At 47.0% G+C, this 17,655-nt stretch overlaps 1 protein-coding gene across 5 annotated transcripts; it reads right to left on the bottom strand.

Moving 5' to 3' along the window:
- Nucleotides 1–781: 781 nt before the first annotated feature.
- On the bottom strand, nucleotides 782–17,448 carry man1b1a (mannosidase, alpha, class 1B, member 1a). 5 transcript variants are annotated; one of them, XM_072714734.1, is made up of 16 exons: nucleotides 17,273–17,448; nucleotides 17,103–17,172; nucleotides 16,001–16,114; nucleotides 14,860–15,018; nucleotides 13,579–13,687; nucleotides 12,542–12,678; nucleotides 11,900–12,054; nucleotides 10,668–10,792; nucleotides 10,143–10,340; nucleotides 9,619–9,767; nucleotides 8,129–8,317; nucleotides 7,556–7,746; nucleotides 7,096–7,216; nucleotides 4,913–5,107; nucleotides 4,398–4,529; nucleotides 782–3,558 (listed from the first exon to the last, which is right to left on the bottom strand). In XM_072714734.1, the coding sequence occupies exons 4-16, from the start codon at nucleotides 14,962–14,964 to the stop codon at nucleotides 3,352–3,354; spliced, it is 2,013 nt and encodes a 670-aa protein (XP_072570835.1). In that variant the 5' UTR covers nucleotides 14,965–15,018; nucleotides 16,001–16,114; nucleotides 17,103–17,172; nucleotides 17,273–17,448; the 3' UTR covers nucleotides 782–3,351. The 5 variants fall into 5 exon arrangements, with proteins under 5 accessions (XP_072570835.1, XP_072570836.1, XP_023687300.2 ...); XM_072714735.1 differs by lacking the exon at nucleotides 16,001–16,114; XM_023831532.2 differs by lacking the exon at nucleotides 16,001–16,114 and having other exon boundaries at nucleotides 17,103–17,448.
- Nucleotides 17,449–17,655: the final 207 nt, after the last annotated feature.

Raw genomic sequence — 17,655 nt, 5'->3', positions numbered from 1 at the left:
AAGCGGTTTCGGAAAATGGATGGATAGATAGTTGGATGGAGTACTAGGCTTTCGATTGTCACGAGGGTAATAATAATCCAGGGGGAGAGAGAGAGAGAGAATCTCCTGGTTGGACACGCACCGCGTCGCACCACATTTGGCAATGAAATCAACATTTGATAGCCTAGAGAGCCCGTCGGTAAGCAGGTCTAACGATTTCAGAGGAGGTGAAGTCATAATCTCCTCACACGCGCGCAGCCGATCTCGTCGGAGCTCCAGGTTAAATTAGCCTCCCTCCCTATACGCAGTAAATCAAACGGCAGCAGCGGTCCCAGGAAGGTATAGGCTAGCTGACGTTTTCATTACATAAATGCGCCTCCATTCCCCTTCTTAAAACGATCGAGGATGAAGGCGAATATAAATTTCAATAAAAAAAAACTCACCCATAAAATGCGTTTAGCTTTAAATCATACAAAAGGCAACATAATCATTCACTTTTCTTTTGCACTTGCACGACAATATCCAAAAAAGTATTAATAAATATTACTTGTTCAAATATGTTTTACGTGTGCGTGTACACCAGTGCTATTCAAACATACCCTCACACGAAGCGATTGATAAGCATAAATCTTATTTTACAAATTCTCTGCATTTTGTAAACTTCAGTAAAAATAATTTTTCGCCGATTAGTAAATAAAATCTACAGTACTAAGGTGTTTTATTATAATATACACTTATATTGGAACAAAACTGCACGTTTAATTAAATAAAACAAACTAAAAATGAATCCAACCAGAGAAGCTCTTCCCAACAACATTTTATTGTAGAATGAGTGACATTTACAGGTTTTAACGTGCGCATTCTGCCTGGATATACGGTCTTGATATGAAGGATAAGGGTATTTGGGAAACAGTAAGTGCAATCGGTTTCCAGGCAGGAGCTCTCGCTTTATAATGCAGCGACTGGTACGGCACCAAAGCCAAAACTTCCCGGACATCAATGCAATTTTACAGGTTTTTGTGTTATTAAAATAAAGCAACAAAATTAAACGTCTTTAGTTTAGTTTAATTTAACTAGGCCATTTGGTAGTATGGGCTTGGCCCGGTCATTGAATGTGCTAATTATACATATTTAGAAATAGTTAAATCCCATTGCTTGAATGTCTTTCCTCACATTTCAGCGAGTGATCAAAGTTAATTTATGTATGATTTTTAATAAGAGAGCAATTCATGTTCCCTGGCATAATTTAAGCCAGGCTATGGAAGGGCTAATTATTTTTGGTCTGGTTAATTTAAAGATTTAAAGCAATGACTATAAAACCTAAAGGATTAACCCCCCAAGCTGATTTTTATTCAAACGTTGATCCTTCTTCGTTTCTGCATGCAAGACGGGATTTCTTCCTATTTTCACTATGTGGAAAATAATAGGTCAGTAGATGTACTGCAGTCTCTGCTGTATATCTGATCTGTACCATCCCATTTGGAAATGTTGAGGCCAGGCTAACAGATTGTAAAAACGATTTTCTCCTTGTCTTCAATATTGTGGACGCAGAAGAGATTGAAAATGTGCCGTTAATGAAGCCTTCGGAAGAGAGACAGCGCGAATGCACATTCCCAGAGACGAAAGAAGGTCCTTTTATCAAGACAGTGTGGAGGATTGTACTCAAGACAAGCTGGGCTTACCACCAGAACTGTGGCTAACCGTATCTGTCAATCAGCTTCTCAGTAAACATCCAGCCATACGGCTGGTTAAAACCCTAATATTAACACATAGCATACAAATAAGAAACAGGGTGATTAAAGAGGCTGTCATGCCCACTCTTAAAGCATCACATCCCATTGAGATCACCCAGAAACCAGTTTTTAAATTTATTTTCATTCTATGACTAGAAACGGACAGGCGATAAGGCAGCGTGTCGCCACCTCAAATCTGAACGCTGCTTTTTTTATTGAAGCTGCAGCTCTCACAGTAAAAAGAATTGGAAATGAAAGTGGGGAAAAGCCACTGCAAAGAAATGGCATCCTGCAAAAGCACCAACGTCCTCAATTGTTCAAGACGTGACTTAGTGACAAAAATACCAAAACCAAACACTAGCTTCTGTCAGACAGGTAAAGATAGTCAGGTGGTACCCTAAGATTGTTACCCTGCGATTTCCCGGGGTTGTTTTTAAATCATTGAAACACAGCATGTCTATGAGATCATTTACAATACAACTAAAACAAACAAACAGACAGATAGACAGACAGACACACTGGTTCATAATGATATCTTTGTGGGGACTCTCCATTCATTTCTATGGGGAAAACTCTAATCCCAACATGGTGACCTTAACCCCTGCCCAGCCCTAACCTTAATCATAAGTAATTGAACTACATACGAGACTTTTGGCATTTATACTTTTTTGATTGAATTCACAGATCTTTGTGGGGACCTGGAAATGGTCCCCACAGCGTCAAAAAAACAGGTTTTTATTATACTGTGGAGAACATTTGGTTCCCACAATGTAATATAAACCTAAACCACACACACACACACACACACACACACACACACACACACACACACCCTTCATTCTCCTTTCAGGAATCGATGGGAAATTCTCTACTTACTCATAAATTAGAAACCTCACTGGTTACGAACAGGGAAATGACCTCAAGTTTGAATCACTCAGTCAAGCGTGTTATTTATTTGTACATCAGAAAAAGAACTGACTGTAAAAGGTAGGGTAGCAGCAGACAGACAGGAAAGAGTGACAGCTCCCTCACTGCACAGCGTGGACCCCGGTCGCAAGCTGATGGACAGGCCATTAATGGATAGGATGGAACCCTATCCACCTCCTCTTTGAAAGCAGCTTCTAACATTCAGTGCAACAGAAAGCTGCCTGCCACCACACGGTTATGGATGTGCTATTTGAATGCGCTTGGCTCTTCTGAGGAAGCTGCACAGCGTGTAAGCTCAGTCTCAACAGTAACTTCTATGCTGCTGTTCCCCAGAAAATCAGAGCTCCTCAACAGCTCCTCTGGTAGACCTCAGCAAGACCTTGAATGGGGGTTGGTCAGCCTACTAGCTTCCTCCATGGATGTTGTTCCTCCACAAACAGCTAAATGACATGCCGGCACCAGCGCTGATTGTCATTTCTGGCATTTGGGATTTATTCCCTGTAAAACCCTGCTGGGGGCTGGCAAGCTGAGTGACACAATCAGAGTCACAGCCAATAAAATTCTGGCCCTTACGTTTCCACGGATACAGTATGGTTCCTCAATCTGAATGAAACAAAGTAGCAAAGCCACAAACCAGGAGAGCTAATAGGCTCAAAAGAAAAGTCCCCTGAGCCCTGTAGGCTTCTCAGGGGCAGTCCCCCCCCCACCACACTCAAGAGCCAGATGGCCAAATGGGCAGGGGGTGTGCCTCCGTGTTGAAAACATACTCGTCCAGGCTGATCAGGCTCGGATCGTCAGAGAAGAGCAGGTAGAGGTATTTGAGCGTCTCTCCCAGGAAGAAGCTCTCCATCTTGTCTTTAGGGCTGGGGTTCGCAGGGTCGCGGACGTTGCCGATGGAGGTGTAGCCGCCAGTGGAAACCTTGGGAACAGAAGATTAAATCAGTAGCATCGAAATACCAGAAAGAGAAGGCCTCCATGCCCGTGTCCACATAATTTATGATTACTTTAACCATCTTGGTGTACCTGAAATGTCTCCTCACTGAACCACCTAGAACCAAGGCCTACAATCTGACACTCGTCACTTTATACAGTACAAATCCAGGTTTTAGACTATTGGCTGTTTGTATACAACACATTGTTTAGATTTTTATATCATTTCATACTGTGCCCTTATGTTGAGTGTATTGTCTGATCCCGTCTATAACTGCTGAACACTGAAATTTTCCTTTGTGGGATTAATGAGGTTCATCTTATCTTGTTGATATGCACCATGTAAACGTTCTAAACCTGACAACGTAATATGACATGCACTCTCATGTAACCGCTTTTTGAATATTCATTTAAGTGGGAAATGCCTCCCTCATCTTGATAACTTCAGAAAAGCTGTCTGAGGGTTGACTAGGGGACGCTGGCCCCCACTGGGACGTCTTTCTGGACGTTACGCCTCAATCCAATCAGCGGCCGTGTGCAAGTACAGCAGTTAACGTGAGCGAGGCTGGAGTCTCGGCTGAACTGCATGTAAAGGAAGGGGGATAACTCACTGGCTGCGCTCATTTGTACTCTACGCTTCGTTTAAAGGGAGAGCGGCGCGTGGTCTGTGTGTGAAATCCCGAGCAAATCCCCGCTCCGTGCCTTTGCCGGACGCCGTTTCCAGGAACTTCCGCAGCGCAGCTCGAAGGCTCACAGCTGCAGTCGTACCTCTGAGCTCCAGCTCCTTCTAAAAGCCCGTTTCACCCCGATCCTCAGAACACGGCTCACCCTGGCGTGCTTGTTGAAGCTCTGAAAGATCTCCCAGCCCCAGTCACGGTACTTCTGGTCCTGGGTGAACCTGTACAGGTAAAACAGGCTCTCGACTGTCTCTGGCCGCAGGAGGTTGTGTCTGTCTGCAGCCTGTAGAGAGGGAGTCACACACATATTACATAAGCATGGCAAGAGTGGAGAGAGAGCGATTTTCATAAATACAAGCAGTGCCACTGATTAGTGAAGCCAGAAAAAGCAGACTGGGCGTAACGCATCTGGCATCTACTTTGCTAAAGATGTTAAATGTGTATCCATGACGATACACCTGCTTAGGCGACTTTGGAGACTTTCCTGGCAAAGCAGTAACATAACCCTCATTTTTATGTAGTTGATACCAAGAAGGACTGAAAATATGAATATAACACGGACATGGCAAGTAAAAATACAAATTTTGAGGAATAAAAGATTTCGAAACTATGATCAGACCCACCCCCCCCCAAAATCGGGAGATGTGGTACGTCCCACCCACCCACCTTGACCTCAATGTCGCGGCTGTTACGAGGCTGCAGGTTGAACTGGGCGATCTCGGGGCTCAGGCCTGTCTCCATCTGTGCGTACATCTGGTAGCACGTCTCCACGAGCTGCGCTGCCAGCTCCATGTGGTCGGCGGGTAGGCCGTGGTGCGTGCCCAGTGCCAGCGTGCCTGGCAGGAAACACACCAGGTGGTCCTGTGGGAGGGGGGCGCGAATCCCAGTGAGGCCCGTCTCTCCCTCTGAACCTGTCACCTCCGACATGAACGTTTAGTGCTTCTGAAAGCCGTTTCATCTTGCCTGGGTGTTCCAGCTCTCCTCAAAGCCGACTGAGTCAGAGCCGCAGCTCTGCGTCTTTGGGCGGCATGTGGCTCAGCTACTAGGACTTAGTGCCCGCAATCAGCAGGTCGGAAGTTCAGTGGTTTGAATCCCATGACCAGAAGACCAATGCCACTGTCGGGCCTTTGAGCAGGACCCTTAACCCCCAATTTCTCCATGGGCACTGCATGCTGGCCTTATCAAAGCATAGGCTGACCCCAATACTCGCCGTTACCTGTATGTGTGTCTCATGGCCAACAAGAGTTACATTAAACAGACGATTTTGTCCAAAGTGATGAAAAGTGAGACAAATAGTCATTACATGAGATGCATGCTGTCAAGGGGTTGACTTGGCATAAATGCAGCTAGACTGACCTTCCAGTGAAAGCCCAGGTTCAAGTGTAAGCAGTATGAGAGCAGGAGCTACACAACAACTTCTAACCAACAAGAACCTAATAAGACTATTCTATAGTCTATCTGAGATGCAAAAAGGCATTTCGATCAATAAAGTACCTCTATTTTGTAATTAGTTAAGCTGAATGTTTAACTATTCAGTTACACATATGGGTGGGTCTCTGTCCAGCAGCGCAGAGATCCAGCACTCCAGCAGAGCGTCAAACCTTCCACTTATAGCAGGAACCAATAGGAATAGGCCGTCACGAACCGGAAGCCAATCCAGGCCCAGACGAGTTCTCCACGCATTCCAGAACCCAGGTAATTAACGCCACCATTAGGATGGGAAGTGACATCATCTGGATGTTCCAGGTGGGAGTAAATTATCTGTTGGGCCACCTTCATTTTCAACACGACATTTTACTCATGAAGGTCGAGCACTGGGATGAACTGGAAACCCAGAATCCCTGTTCTGCCACGGATACGATCACTCACCCCTGTGCAGATGTTTTTCCACGAATATTTACCCGGAGACAAACTAGCCTAGCTGTCTGAACTGTCTGAAGACCTCCCCACACTATGAGAAGCCAATTTGTTTTGGATGGGGTTTTTTGTGTCCATTTTTGGTACAGACCTGATTTCTCGCCAGTACAGTTGCAATATTCTGCGAAACAGGAAACTCAAAAGGATGCGTTTCGCTGTGACTGCTAATTCCAGAGCTGGGGGTGGTGGTGGTGGGGGGGGGGGGGGGGGCTTTGTCCATCATTTCAGCAATCTTCAACATCTATCACAACTCCTACTGGTACAGAATTTAGGTTTAATCCATCATACTGTCAGCCAACAAATATTCAAAATGTTATCAGTGAGAATATTATCCCAACAATGCAATGGCTCTGTATCTCTTACACGGTTTTCAATAATTTTGCTTTGTCGTGAATTAATCGTGTTTTATCCCTGATGTCTTATCTAGGTATAAGGTTTGACGACGCCTGAGGTGACCCTCAGCTGCTCACCATTCTGTGGATCTACCACACCAAGGGACCAGAAACAAGTTCCTCACACGGCAGACATTCATACCGTCCACTCATCCATCTACCAGAGACGCTTCTGGTCACACACTCCCAGGGCCAATCCCAGGAAGCCAGGAGATAACCCAGAACAATAGGTCACTGTAGACAATGCAAGTTCAACTCAACAATTCATCTCAAGAACGAATGACAGAATTGGATTGTGGGAAGAATACAGATCACTGGCAGGAAACCCTCATGTGAACGTTCAGCGCTTGGATAGAGAAGCTACAGTATATGGTAAGCATGCTATTTAGGGGCAATGTTCTCTTCTGTGGTCCTAAACTAAGCATTTTCAATGTGAGAATGGTCAGCCTCTGATGGCAAAAGGTTTGATTGTGTTTATTGCTTTGGGAGTCTAGTGAAAGTGTGAATAATTTGGGGGTGGGGGCATGCAGGGAGGCTCACCATTTTGGCACTGAAGCGGCCATGGGAGAGCTCCCCCACAAAGGTAAGTCTACGTGGGGAGGTCATCCGGAGCAGGTTTTTCTTCACGCCTTCCACAGCCTGCAGGTAGTCCTCCACCAGCCTGAGGGCGCACATGGAAATGTTGGTCAGCCAAATGGTGGAACCAGCTTCTACAGCCACGGCCCTAATTTTCATAGTATGTAGCAGAATTAGTCAAAAAAGGCGCCACCTTGTGGACAGAGCCTTAAAAAAATCAATTATAGCCATGTACTGTAGATACAACCATAAGCACTAAAAGGAACAGACATCTTATGTTCTATGCCTTCAAGACCGATGGTGTGACTCCGAGTTTAACAGAGGTATCTATTCATTCAGATTCTGTTTTTATCATTTTTATATATAGCAAAAACAGTAACCCCCCCATGAAATTATGATGTCTGAGGGGGTCCATGGTACTAACTCCTTCTCCTTCTTGCCACTCTGGATCCACTGTTTGAGCAGGTACTCGTAGTAGCTGTCAGCTCGCGCGCCCAGTGTGAATACGCCCCGGTGCGTGAACTGCCCGCTGTTCGTGTTGATGAACTTGGGCACCAGGCCGTCGTGCTTCCCGTCCAGACGGTGGACGATCTTCATCACCTCATCCACTGCATTCTGGGGGCGGAAGGGGTCGAGTAGGCAAGTGATCAAGACTCAGAAGCAAAGATTCCTAACACTATCCTCACTGACACAGCCAAACCTGTATTAGGGACCATACTTCACATTTGATTTTTAGTCAGTCTTTAAGACTCAGGCAGCTACTGTGCTCTTAGGTCCTGAAACTCTCAGACAGCCTCCTGTTGCTGCTGGTGACCTCAGATGACCCTCAAATTTGTCCAGACCGAGCTTCTCATCAAGCTTAGGCACTGTCTCATGGGCCAAATGATGCATTCTAGCCATTCATGCTACAGAAGACATAGAGGACTGAGGTTTGGGATATTGATGGTGATCCATGGGTCAGTCCTTCTCTCCCAGAAATGCGGCCCCCTGGACCTGCCTGGAACTGAGGGTCCTGGGTGAGCCTGCTCAGCTCCCGAAACTCCAGCTGGATGCTGGTGACCTCCGCCACGGTGCTGTCCGAGGTCCAGCGGGGGGGTCGGGCTTTGCCCTGGCCGATGTTCACATCGGAGTACGGGATCTTGGAAGGTGTTTTGAAGGCGGGCATCAGTCGGGTCCCAATCTCTTTCTGTAGGGAAGTATGGGTATCCATAAGCGGAGCGTTGAGGTGGAGTTGATGGCCAAGCTAGTGATTCAATTGGTAAATACCTATGAGTGCCTCTAAGAGTGAATGCTAAGATAGATTGTTATTGCTGAAATGACTAAGGCAGCCTTTCCCAACCTGGTCCTCGGGGACCCACAGGTGGTCCACATTTCTGCTCCCTCCCAGCTCCCTGACACAGTCCACATTTTTGCTACCTCCCAGCTCCCTGCCAGACAGTTCACATTTTTGCTCCCCCCCAGCTCCCTGCCAGACTGTTCACATTTTTGCTCCCTCCCAACTCCCTGCCAGACAGTCCAAATTTTTGATCCCCCCCCAGCTCCCTGCCAGATAGTCCACATTTCTGCTCCCCCCTAGCTCCCTGCCAGACAGTCCACATTTCTGCTCCCTCCTAGCTCCCTGCCAGACAGTCCACATTTTTGCTCCCCCCCAGCTCCCTGCCAGACATTCCACATTTTTGCTCCCTCCCAACTCCCTGCCAGACAGTCCAAATTTTTGATCCCCCCCCAGCTCCCTGCCAGACAGTCCACATTTCTGCTACCTCCCAGCTCCCTGCCAGACAGTCCACATTTTTGCTCCCCCCCAGCTCCCTGCCAGACATTCCACATTTTTGTTCCCTCCCAACTCCCTGCCAGACAGTCCAAATTTTTGATCCCCCCCCCAGCTCCCTGCCAGATAGTCCACATTTCTGCTCCCTCCTAGCTCCCTGCCAGACAGTCCACATTTCTGCTCCCTCCTAGCTCCCTGCCAGACAGTCCACATTTTTGCTCCCCCCCAGCTCCCTGCCAGACATTCCACATTTTTGCTCCCTCCCAACTCCCTGCCAGACAGTCCAAATTTTTGATCCCCCCTCAGCTCCCTGCCAGACAGTCCACATTTCTGCTCCCCCCCCCAGCTCCCGGCCAGACATTCCACATTTTTTCTCCCTCCCAACTCCCTGCCAGACAGTCCAAATGTTTGATCCCCCCCCAGCTCCCTGCCAGACAGTCCACATTTTTGCTCCCTCCCAGCTCCCTGCCAGACAGTCCAAATTTTTGATCCCCCCCAGCTCCCTGCCAGACATTCCACATTTTTCCTCCCCCCCAACTCCCTGCCAGACTGTTCACATTTTTGCTATTTGGAGCTGGGTGGGAGCAAAAATGTGGACTGTCTGCAGGTCTCCGAGGACCGGATTGGGAAACGCTGATCTAAGGAGCTGCAGTAACTGAAGACCAGTGATAAAAGTAACGGTGATGATTCTGGCTCTAGCTTCCGTCCACCTGACTCACAGCCTTATCGAAGAACAGCCTGTCCCCGGTCAGGTGGTACGTGCTGAGCAGACCCCCCAGGACGCGGATGGTGGTCTCGAAGAGGTTCACGTCCACGTTCTTGGAGAAATTCAGCTTGGTGGCCACCCACTTCTTTGCCTCCTCAAACTCTGCCGCGTGCGGAGGAAAATTGGTTTAGGGAGCAAAAACTGAGCTACTTGAGTGGAGCATCTTAAGGCCAAGTGAAAAAAATCCCGCGGGGTAAACTTTGCACAGTGGTAAAGTATGCAAGCCATCTTCCTCAATGACACCCAGTAAGCACATTATCAAAATTAGACATAGAAGACTATAAGTCTTAGGAGCATGAAGGCCTGGAGACAGTCCCATAGGATGAGGGGAGGGAATGGAGGGGTTATTTGTGGTGTGGCAGGCGCTCTGAGGGCTGTGATACAAGCCAGAAGTTTCCTTTTATACTATTGGTCCTTAGGACCATATGAGCGAAGGGGCTGGTCAGACTGTGACCCGTCCCCAGGTGGCACAGTTACCTTCTTTCAGGCCCAGGATCCACATGGTGTCCAGCGCGTCCACCAGGGTCAGGCCCAGGCCGAACCACTCCCCATAGGACTTAGATACGGGCTTCAGCTCGTCATGCCCCCAGGCAAAATCTCGGTAGCCCTTCCACGCGTGCCTGAAGGCCTCACGCACCGCCTCCGCCCGGTCCATGGGTTCCGTCAGTCCTGTGGCTGGATATAGATGCACACACATGCACATACACACACACACACACACACACACACACGCTCAATCTACCATCCTTTGTGATATTATCACCCACCCCCACCTGATATTTAGCATAATTTAGCAATCTACCACTCAAATGACAAACTGGTGGGGGTGGAGGGGGGTATAACTGGCACAGTGCATCATTCACTGCCATGCTTGAAATAATGCTTGCCATGCAGCTGGGGCACCTGGTCCCTTCCTCAAGAGAACCGTTTCATGATCCGCCCACCAGGGGGCATCACACAGTTCTGAGAGGACCCTTGCCTAGCGGTGCACGTTACCCATACCTGGCACCTGTGACACTGCTTGTCCTGGCCCTGCTGGGGGGGCCTCCCTCTGTCTGGTGGAGGGCTGGGCTTCCACCTGCTGGGCCTCCGTGACCTGCTCCGCCTCGATTATGGCCCCTCGCCAGCTGCACGGACAGACAGGCGAACAGACAGGTAGATAAACTGACATTAGTTACAGACCTACACATCAAGGCACCTACATTTAAAGGCGAATTAGCAAATAAAAGGAAAGACTTTAAAAGAAACTCCTTTATCGTAATATGAGCACAATTTTTCGATTTTTCCACCCAGCTGCCCCTCTTCCACTTCTCCAGCACATGTCTGCCTGAAGCCTACCCACACTCAGACACTGTGGGCATTTCAGAGACAATCACCTGAGCACCATGTTTTCAGACTGTGGGAGGACTGGAGGACTTGCAGGAAACCTGCGCATGTAAGAGGAAAACATGCAAACTCCACACACACGGTGATGCGCCGCGGCCTTGGGGCATGAGGACAGGGTGCTGCCCACAGGGTGCTGCCCACAGGCTGCTCTCATACCTACACTGCCGAGGGTTCGAATCTCACTCCTGCAGTGTGTGTGTAGAGTTTGCATGTTCTGTTGGTGGTGCCAGGTGTCATCTGGGTTCTGCCCTTCCTCCCCCAGCCCAAAAACACGCAGGAAGCAAATCGAGGCCTCTAATTTCCCCACAGTGCTTGACTGTGCACATGTGTAGGTGCCCTGCAATGGACTGGAATCCTATCCAGGAAGTACCCCAGCTTTCGCGCCCTGTGCTGGGATAGGCGCCAGGCCATCCTGATCTAGGTAAAGCAGAGAGAAGATAGATGGAAGGAATAAAGAAAATGAAAAATCGGCAGGAGGCCTAAGGTGTAGTGTTTTTGGAGAGCAGAGCCACCGCGCAAAATGTACAGCTCTGGGTGACTTTCAGCTCCATTAAAGAGTCTCTCCATTATTTCACTTCACAAAGTCAGTGGTTCCTTAGAATCAATTTGCATCCCTGGGTGATTGGGAGGCACTGGGTCGAAACCAATTTGCCAGAACCCATTTCCTTAATCATACCGGCATCATGGGCTGTCTGTGTGTCACAATAGGGCTCAGTGGCTTAAAACAGAGCAGCACACACAGGAAGATATAAAAAGTAAAAAGCCACCATCGACTCACAGGCTAAGAAGCCCCAGCGCACAATCATTAATAAACTTAATTTAAAAATTAGCGCTTATCAGAGGCTCACCTGACAACCGGCTTCTCCCCGGCCGCCGCCTCTGCACCCCTCTCTTCTGATGGTCCTTGGCTCTCTTTTGTCGGTCCATCAGAAACGTTCCCCCTACTCCTCTGAGGCTTGTGTAGGACCACGGGTCTGTGCTTGTTGGGTGTCGGCCTGTTCTGCTATGGGATATGTACAGGTTGAATGGGGGGGGGGGGAGGGTTTAATTCTGAAACTTTAGCAAATGAAAACTTGCAATCAAAAACAGTTGCCAGAAATTCCAGAACCCCAAGTAGAACTTCTATAAACAATTCACTGGTTGCCGCCTTGTATACAAAAAGTCATCCAAAATCTATAGGGGGAGCCATAATGTAACGACGCTAATCTATGGAGAGGAAAATATTCTTTTGAAGAGCAGGGGCCTCGGGATTAAACGCCTGTGACCAATCAGCTGCAACGTTAAGTCCCATTCACGCTCGACCTTGCTGAGTTCTTGGCGATGCCCTTCAGCCTAACGACTCATAATTAGAGTCCCAATCGCTTTCCGTCAGATGTGATTTACAGCAATGGTAATGGATAATGCTATGTCTTCTAACATGTGCTTTTCGGGCTCCGATGCTACATGTAGAGATGGCTAGGTGGTGGTTGGGGGGGGGGGGTGTAACGAACCTCAGTCGGCAGCTCGAGTTTCTCCGGAGCTGGGAACACTCTGGGGACCACATCGGGAATGACCCCTGGAAGGGCAGGCTTCAGGGTTCCGGTGTCCATTCTTTCCAAGTTGTCCTCTCCCGCTAGCAGAGAAACATCTGGACGGGAATGGGAGGGTGCGAACATGGGTCGACACGCTCACGAATGTGGCCTTTGACGCTGGGAGAAGATACTGTGGAAGCTGGCTGCTGTGTTATATAAGACACACAAACCCCCAAAAAGCTCTTTGTCAAGAATCCTGAAAACATCTCCAAGTGCTGGTCCAACTGTTTTCGTTTCCCTTTCTTAAATTCAAACCTGTCAATACTGTAAATATTTAAAAGCAGCTTTGTTTCCAAGACCATAAAAAAGTGGTTGTGTCCTTCATGAATATTCATAAATGTTCGAGCCCAGACGAGCCGTCGTATACCGCTGAGACAGGGTGACAGTCTGGAAAAGTCTTTTGTCAAAACTTTAGAGTAAATCCTGCATTTAAAGCCCAAAGCATATTTGCTGCCTTGTAGTTAGCAATCTTACGTCAATGAAAATGCAAGGGGCACAACAAAGCTAATGGTCATGGCATGGTCGGACAAGCAGGACAGGAAAGTTCAGCTGGTCTATTAAAAACTATGGTGGAAATACCTTGACGTTCAATCTGCTGGGGATGCTGCCTTCAGCAGAACGCAAGCCGATGACACATGAGAGGTTTTGTTTAATCTTCCCACCTAAATATCCACCCCAGAGTGCGCTGAGCAGGTGATTTATATGAAGACAAACGAGTGAAGTACTGATCAAAGGCACAACATAAATACAAGGATGGGGAGCAGAGGGGAACTTTAACTGCTAAATATTCTAGGTTTACGTTCTTCTTTCCCTTTTATTTCACATTTATTTTCCTGCTGCGGACGAGCCACCTTTATATAAGAAATTTCACTTCTGCTGGTAGTCGAGCACATTTATTGCACACAGGAAGTGGATTTTTGACAAGCTGATGAGACGGTGCCAGGAGGCGGACCTACCTGTCGGGAACGGCAGCAGGCTGGGGTACATCACGGTCCCGCAGACCACCAGCGCGCTCAGCAGGAGGAGGATCAGGCTGCGCTGCAGGCGGGACAGCTGCTTCCACCTCTGAAGATCGGCACAGAAACGGGGTTACCTCCTGCGCTGTGGTGGGCCGCCACTGACCCCCTCCGCGGTGGCCATGTCACGGGGTTTGTGTGAAATGGAGGAATTGTGTGGGAGGCAAAGGGAAGATGGGTCAGGTGGGTGTGACGGACGAGCGTCAGGACAGGGAAACTCCAGCCATCACACAATTACTGTACATATCAAAGTTCCAGAATCTGGTTCTGGTTTACAAGTCTCTAGAATGGTAGCTCATCGCTGCTTTCATGTGTCACTTTCTTCTTATTAAATCTGATTCTTATTAAATCTGGCCAGCAGATCAATCTTTCATTTTCCACAAAATAAAAAATTTATGTAATGTTACCCAGCCAATAAACGCTAGTAGAAATATGGAGTCGCAATGTATTAATTGATGCATTAAATGTAACACTTACATGTAACTTCTAAGTTAGCACCAGTGCTCTCGGTCAACCAATCAGCAAGTTTATCGCTATAAGCCCCATCCCAGTAGTTTGTGTTTGAATGAAAAGTACCTAGTCCAGAGTAGGTACTAAAAATGGTTCTGGAACTGCCTCTGAGGAACTGCACTTGGGTCAAGTTCCTGCAGTGTGAACGCAACAAAAGTCCCTGGTTCCGGAAATAGGTTCTGCTTCCAGACAAAAGTTCCGGCAGTACACCTATTAACCACTGCACTGTTAAATAACAGGGTTGTATGTCAGTACTGGATGGAGTACAGTGTGAGTGTGACAGTACTGAATGCAGTACAGTGTGATTGTGGCAGTACTGGATGGAGTACAGCGTAAGGGTGGCAGTACTGGATGGAGTCCTGTGTAAGGGTGGCAGTACACAATGGACTGTAGCGTGAGTTTGATAGCATTATATTGGGTACAGTGCGACTGTGACAATATTAGATGGATTATAGTGTCAGTATGACAGTACTGAATGGAGTACAGTGTGAGTGTAACAGTATTGGATGGAGTAGAGTGTAAGGGTGACAGTACACAATGAAATACAGTGTGAGTATGACAGCACTAGATGGAATACAGTATGACTGTGACAATATTAGATGGAGTATAGTGTGAGTATGACAGCACTAGATGGAGTACAGTGTACTTGTGACAATATTAGATGGAGTATAGTGTGAGTATGACAGTACTGAAGATCCCCAGTTGACTCACCCTCCACCAGGACTGGCGACGCCGCTGCTTGCCGTTGTTGTATCTGCCGTCACCCCCCTCAGTGACGGTCAGGGACACAAAGTCTTTACTAGAGAGAGGGTACATGTCTCCTAACAGAAGCTGAATGATGGAACGGATCACTGCAGTTGCAATGGAAACCTAAAGAAAGAGGAAAGAGAGAGTTACAGAGTAGTTCCCCTCAGCTTGCTCCTTGAGAATTTCCGTTTCTATGAGTAGATAAAACTCCCAAAATCACAAGAGAATGGGGGCAGAAGTGGTGTTGCTTGGGGGGGGGGGGGGGGGGGGGGGGGGGGGGTTGTGTCGGTTTCCAGGGTGACACAGGAATTTACAGTATCCTGGTTACAAGCATAATGTGGCATTAAAGCTCAGCCAGTGACCTATACTGAGGATTAACGACCAGCAGTAGAGTTTCGCAATTTATCTGGCTGTTCAGTCATTATCATCCACTCACAAAAAATATAGAAATGCCACTTAATCAAAGGCACAGCTCTTTTAACCGAGCAACAAAGACCTAAAATGGAATAAAAAGTAGACTGGCAGACCTCCCATGAGTTTCAAAGTGCATGTGTTTGGCGTAATTTGCTTTAAGGGATCATTTTTAAAGTTTATAAACATGATTGTTACCGGGAAAATTGCTACTATTGCTATTTATCCAAAGGTCAAAAAATAAACTCCTAGTTATAATAAAAACAAAAAAAGTTTCACTGTCCAAACATGTGTGTATTAGCTAACAAAGGTCTTTTGCTGACAATTCATCATGTGAAGCCTCCTCAAATGATACTCAAATTGCTTGCAAAAGAAACATAATTGTCAGAATGACACAATATTGTGTGAACCAAAGATCTGTACCAGCACAACAATCGTCAGTCTCTGATGATAATGGTTCATTTTCTTTTCAACATGAATATTCCAGCTACATCCTGGCAAGTCTGTTGCTAAACTCTGTGCCAGCTGAGTGAATACAGCAATCAGAAATCTAGTCAGCTTGGACCCAAGCATATTTAGCTGAAGGTCATTTGTTTAGACTGGAACAATGAAAATTGTCAGGGTTACCCGGGAAACCCAAGTGGCCAGAATTTGGCAGGGGTCTGGTTCTGGGATAGAGAGGATGATTCCTTACCTTCGGGGACTGGGGAAGCTTGTGAAAACGACAGATAAATGGAAGGTGAAAAAATGCCTAGGAGCAAAACCTAAGGCAGTGTTCAAGGGTCTTGGAATGTGAGAGAAGATCCATCTTCGGGATGGGCGATGACCCAAGGAACACAGGAAAAATGCATATAACAAGCAACAAAACAGCTCAACATCCTGGACTCCAGGTCTGGGCTAGAACCTGAATCCAATCCAGACTCAGCAGGACAAGGAAAAATAAATTGCTCAAAACTCTTCTGCCCACTCTGTTAATGTTATAAGATCAACTAAAACACTTTGCTCAGAATACTTATGTGATTTTTTAAAACCAAATAGCAATGGGACAAAACTGGATTCTGCATCCAACCAAATTCAGGTCTGATAAGGCAAAGTTTGGTCACCAACTTCTACTCATTTTCTAATGTAAGATGTGTAAGAGCAAAACAGTGGACAGATTTAGGACAGAATTTGGTCATCTTATTAGCAAGTACTTCAGGGCTGAAACTCCAGATTTAGATTCGTGTGCTTGTAAAACACAAGTAAATCTGCCTCTTTTAAGATTTTTCATGTGCATTTAACATGTTCACCAAATCGTTAGTCTAATCAATCCATCTTGACTTTATTATATCACAGTAGGTTGTATGTGGTTTGTTTAATAATTTTAGAAACATCAGGTCCACCACGCAGACCTTATTGGATAAACTTCAGCAAAATACGACGGCAGCAGCACTAATATAAGTATATAAAAACAACAGTATAAAAATTAAACCGATTAAGTTGCACAGAGGGACTTGTGTGCAATTTGCTGTCATTGATGCACCTGTTAAAATAAAACCACCCAAGACCGGAGGCCATAGTACTTAGAAGACGTAATTAAAAGGCTGATTATATTATTACCTTTCTAACCCGCAACCAACCAACAACCTGCCTGGGGGCGGGCACAACCATAATTTATTCAGCTCCCAGTAAGTCAGCTAGCTAGTTTCGGGATCAAGAAAAATGATTTACATAATATATGTATTTTCTCCAAAACAAATGAATAGCCTTTTAGACAACGGAATTAATGAAGTGATCGGCTCGCTGTATGCACTCACCCTTATCCCACTGAAAGTCTCCAGTACATCAGTGCGGTTTTAAGGGATACAGTGGAGCGATGCATAGGGCCTTCCAGCAAAAACAAACGATTAATAATTATTTTATAACCAGTCCATTCAATACAAGAAGGAGGCATTCTTCCCCTCCGGTTGATTTGTTTTGCACTCGCCTCTCCGGTCCTTCCTTCCCCTTTCCCCGCAGCAAAAGCTATCCTCCCGTCAACCGCGCCGAAACCGCACCGGAGTCCCCATCCCTGCTCCGCCCCCAGAAGCCGATCACCTCCCCACCGTAGCCGCCGCTTGTCGGAGGGGCTTCGGAGGTACCGTGACAGCGCGGCTTCCTGCGGCGGCGCTGACGCCACCGTCCGAGTGCCGAACCGGGCTCGGCTACCTCCGCCGATGCTTCGGCCGCCGCTCGTTAACCCCCGCCGTGCCGCTCTGATTGCATTCATCATCATTGTCAGGACTGAGTACAAAGTACTAACATGCAAAAAAGGTTACATATGGAATAGTAGCATACATATGAATTACAAATTTTAAAAAATCTCAGGGA

This window comes from Paramormyrops kingsleyae, chromosome 7 (genome assembly GCF_048594095.1).
Source record: "Paramormyrops kingsleyae isolate MSU_618 chromosome 7, PKINGS_0.4, whole genome shotgun sequence".
NCBI lineage: Eukaryota > Metazoa > Chordata > Actinopteri > Osteoglossiformes > Mormyridae > Paramormyrops > Paramormyrops kingsleyae.
Note: the sequence above shows the minus strand (reverse complement) of the source record. Positions and strands in the feature narration are given on the sequence as shown.

Bases quoted from the DNA above. Each gene is read 5' to 3' on its own strand.
- man1b1a (XM_023831532.2), bottom strand. From the start codon at position 14,964: ATGTACCCTCTCTCTAGTAAAGACTTTGTGTCCCTGACCGTCACTGAG. The intron at 12,055-12,541 runs GTTCGTTACACC...CATATCCCATAG, and splicing joins AACTCGAGCTGCCGACTGAG to CAGAACAGGCCGACACCCAA. The intron at 10,793-11,899 runs GTGAGCCTCTGA...CTGTCCGTGCAG, and splicing joins GGGGAGAAGCCGGTTGTCAG to CTGGCGAGGGGCCATAATCG.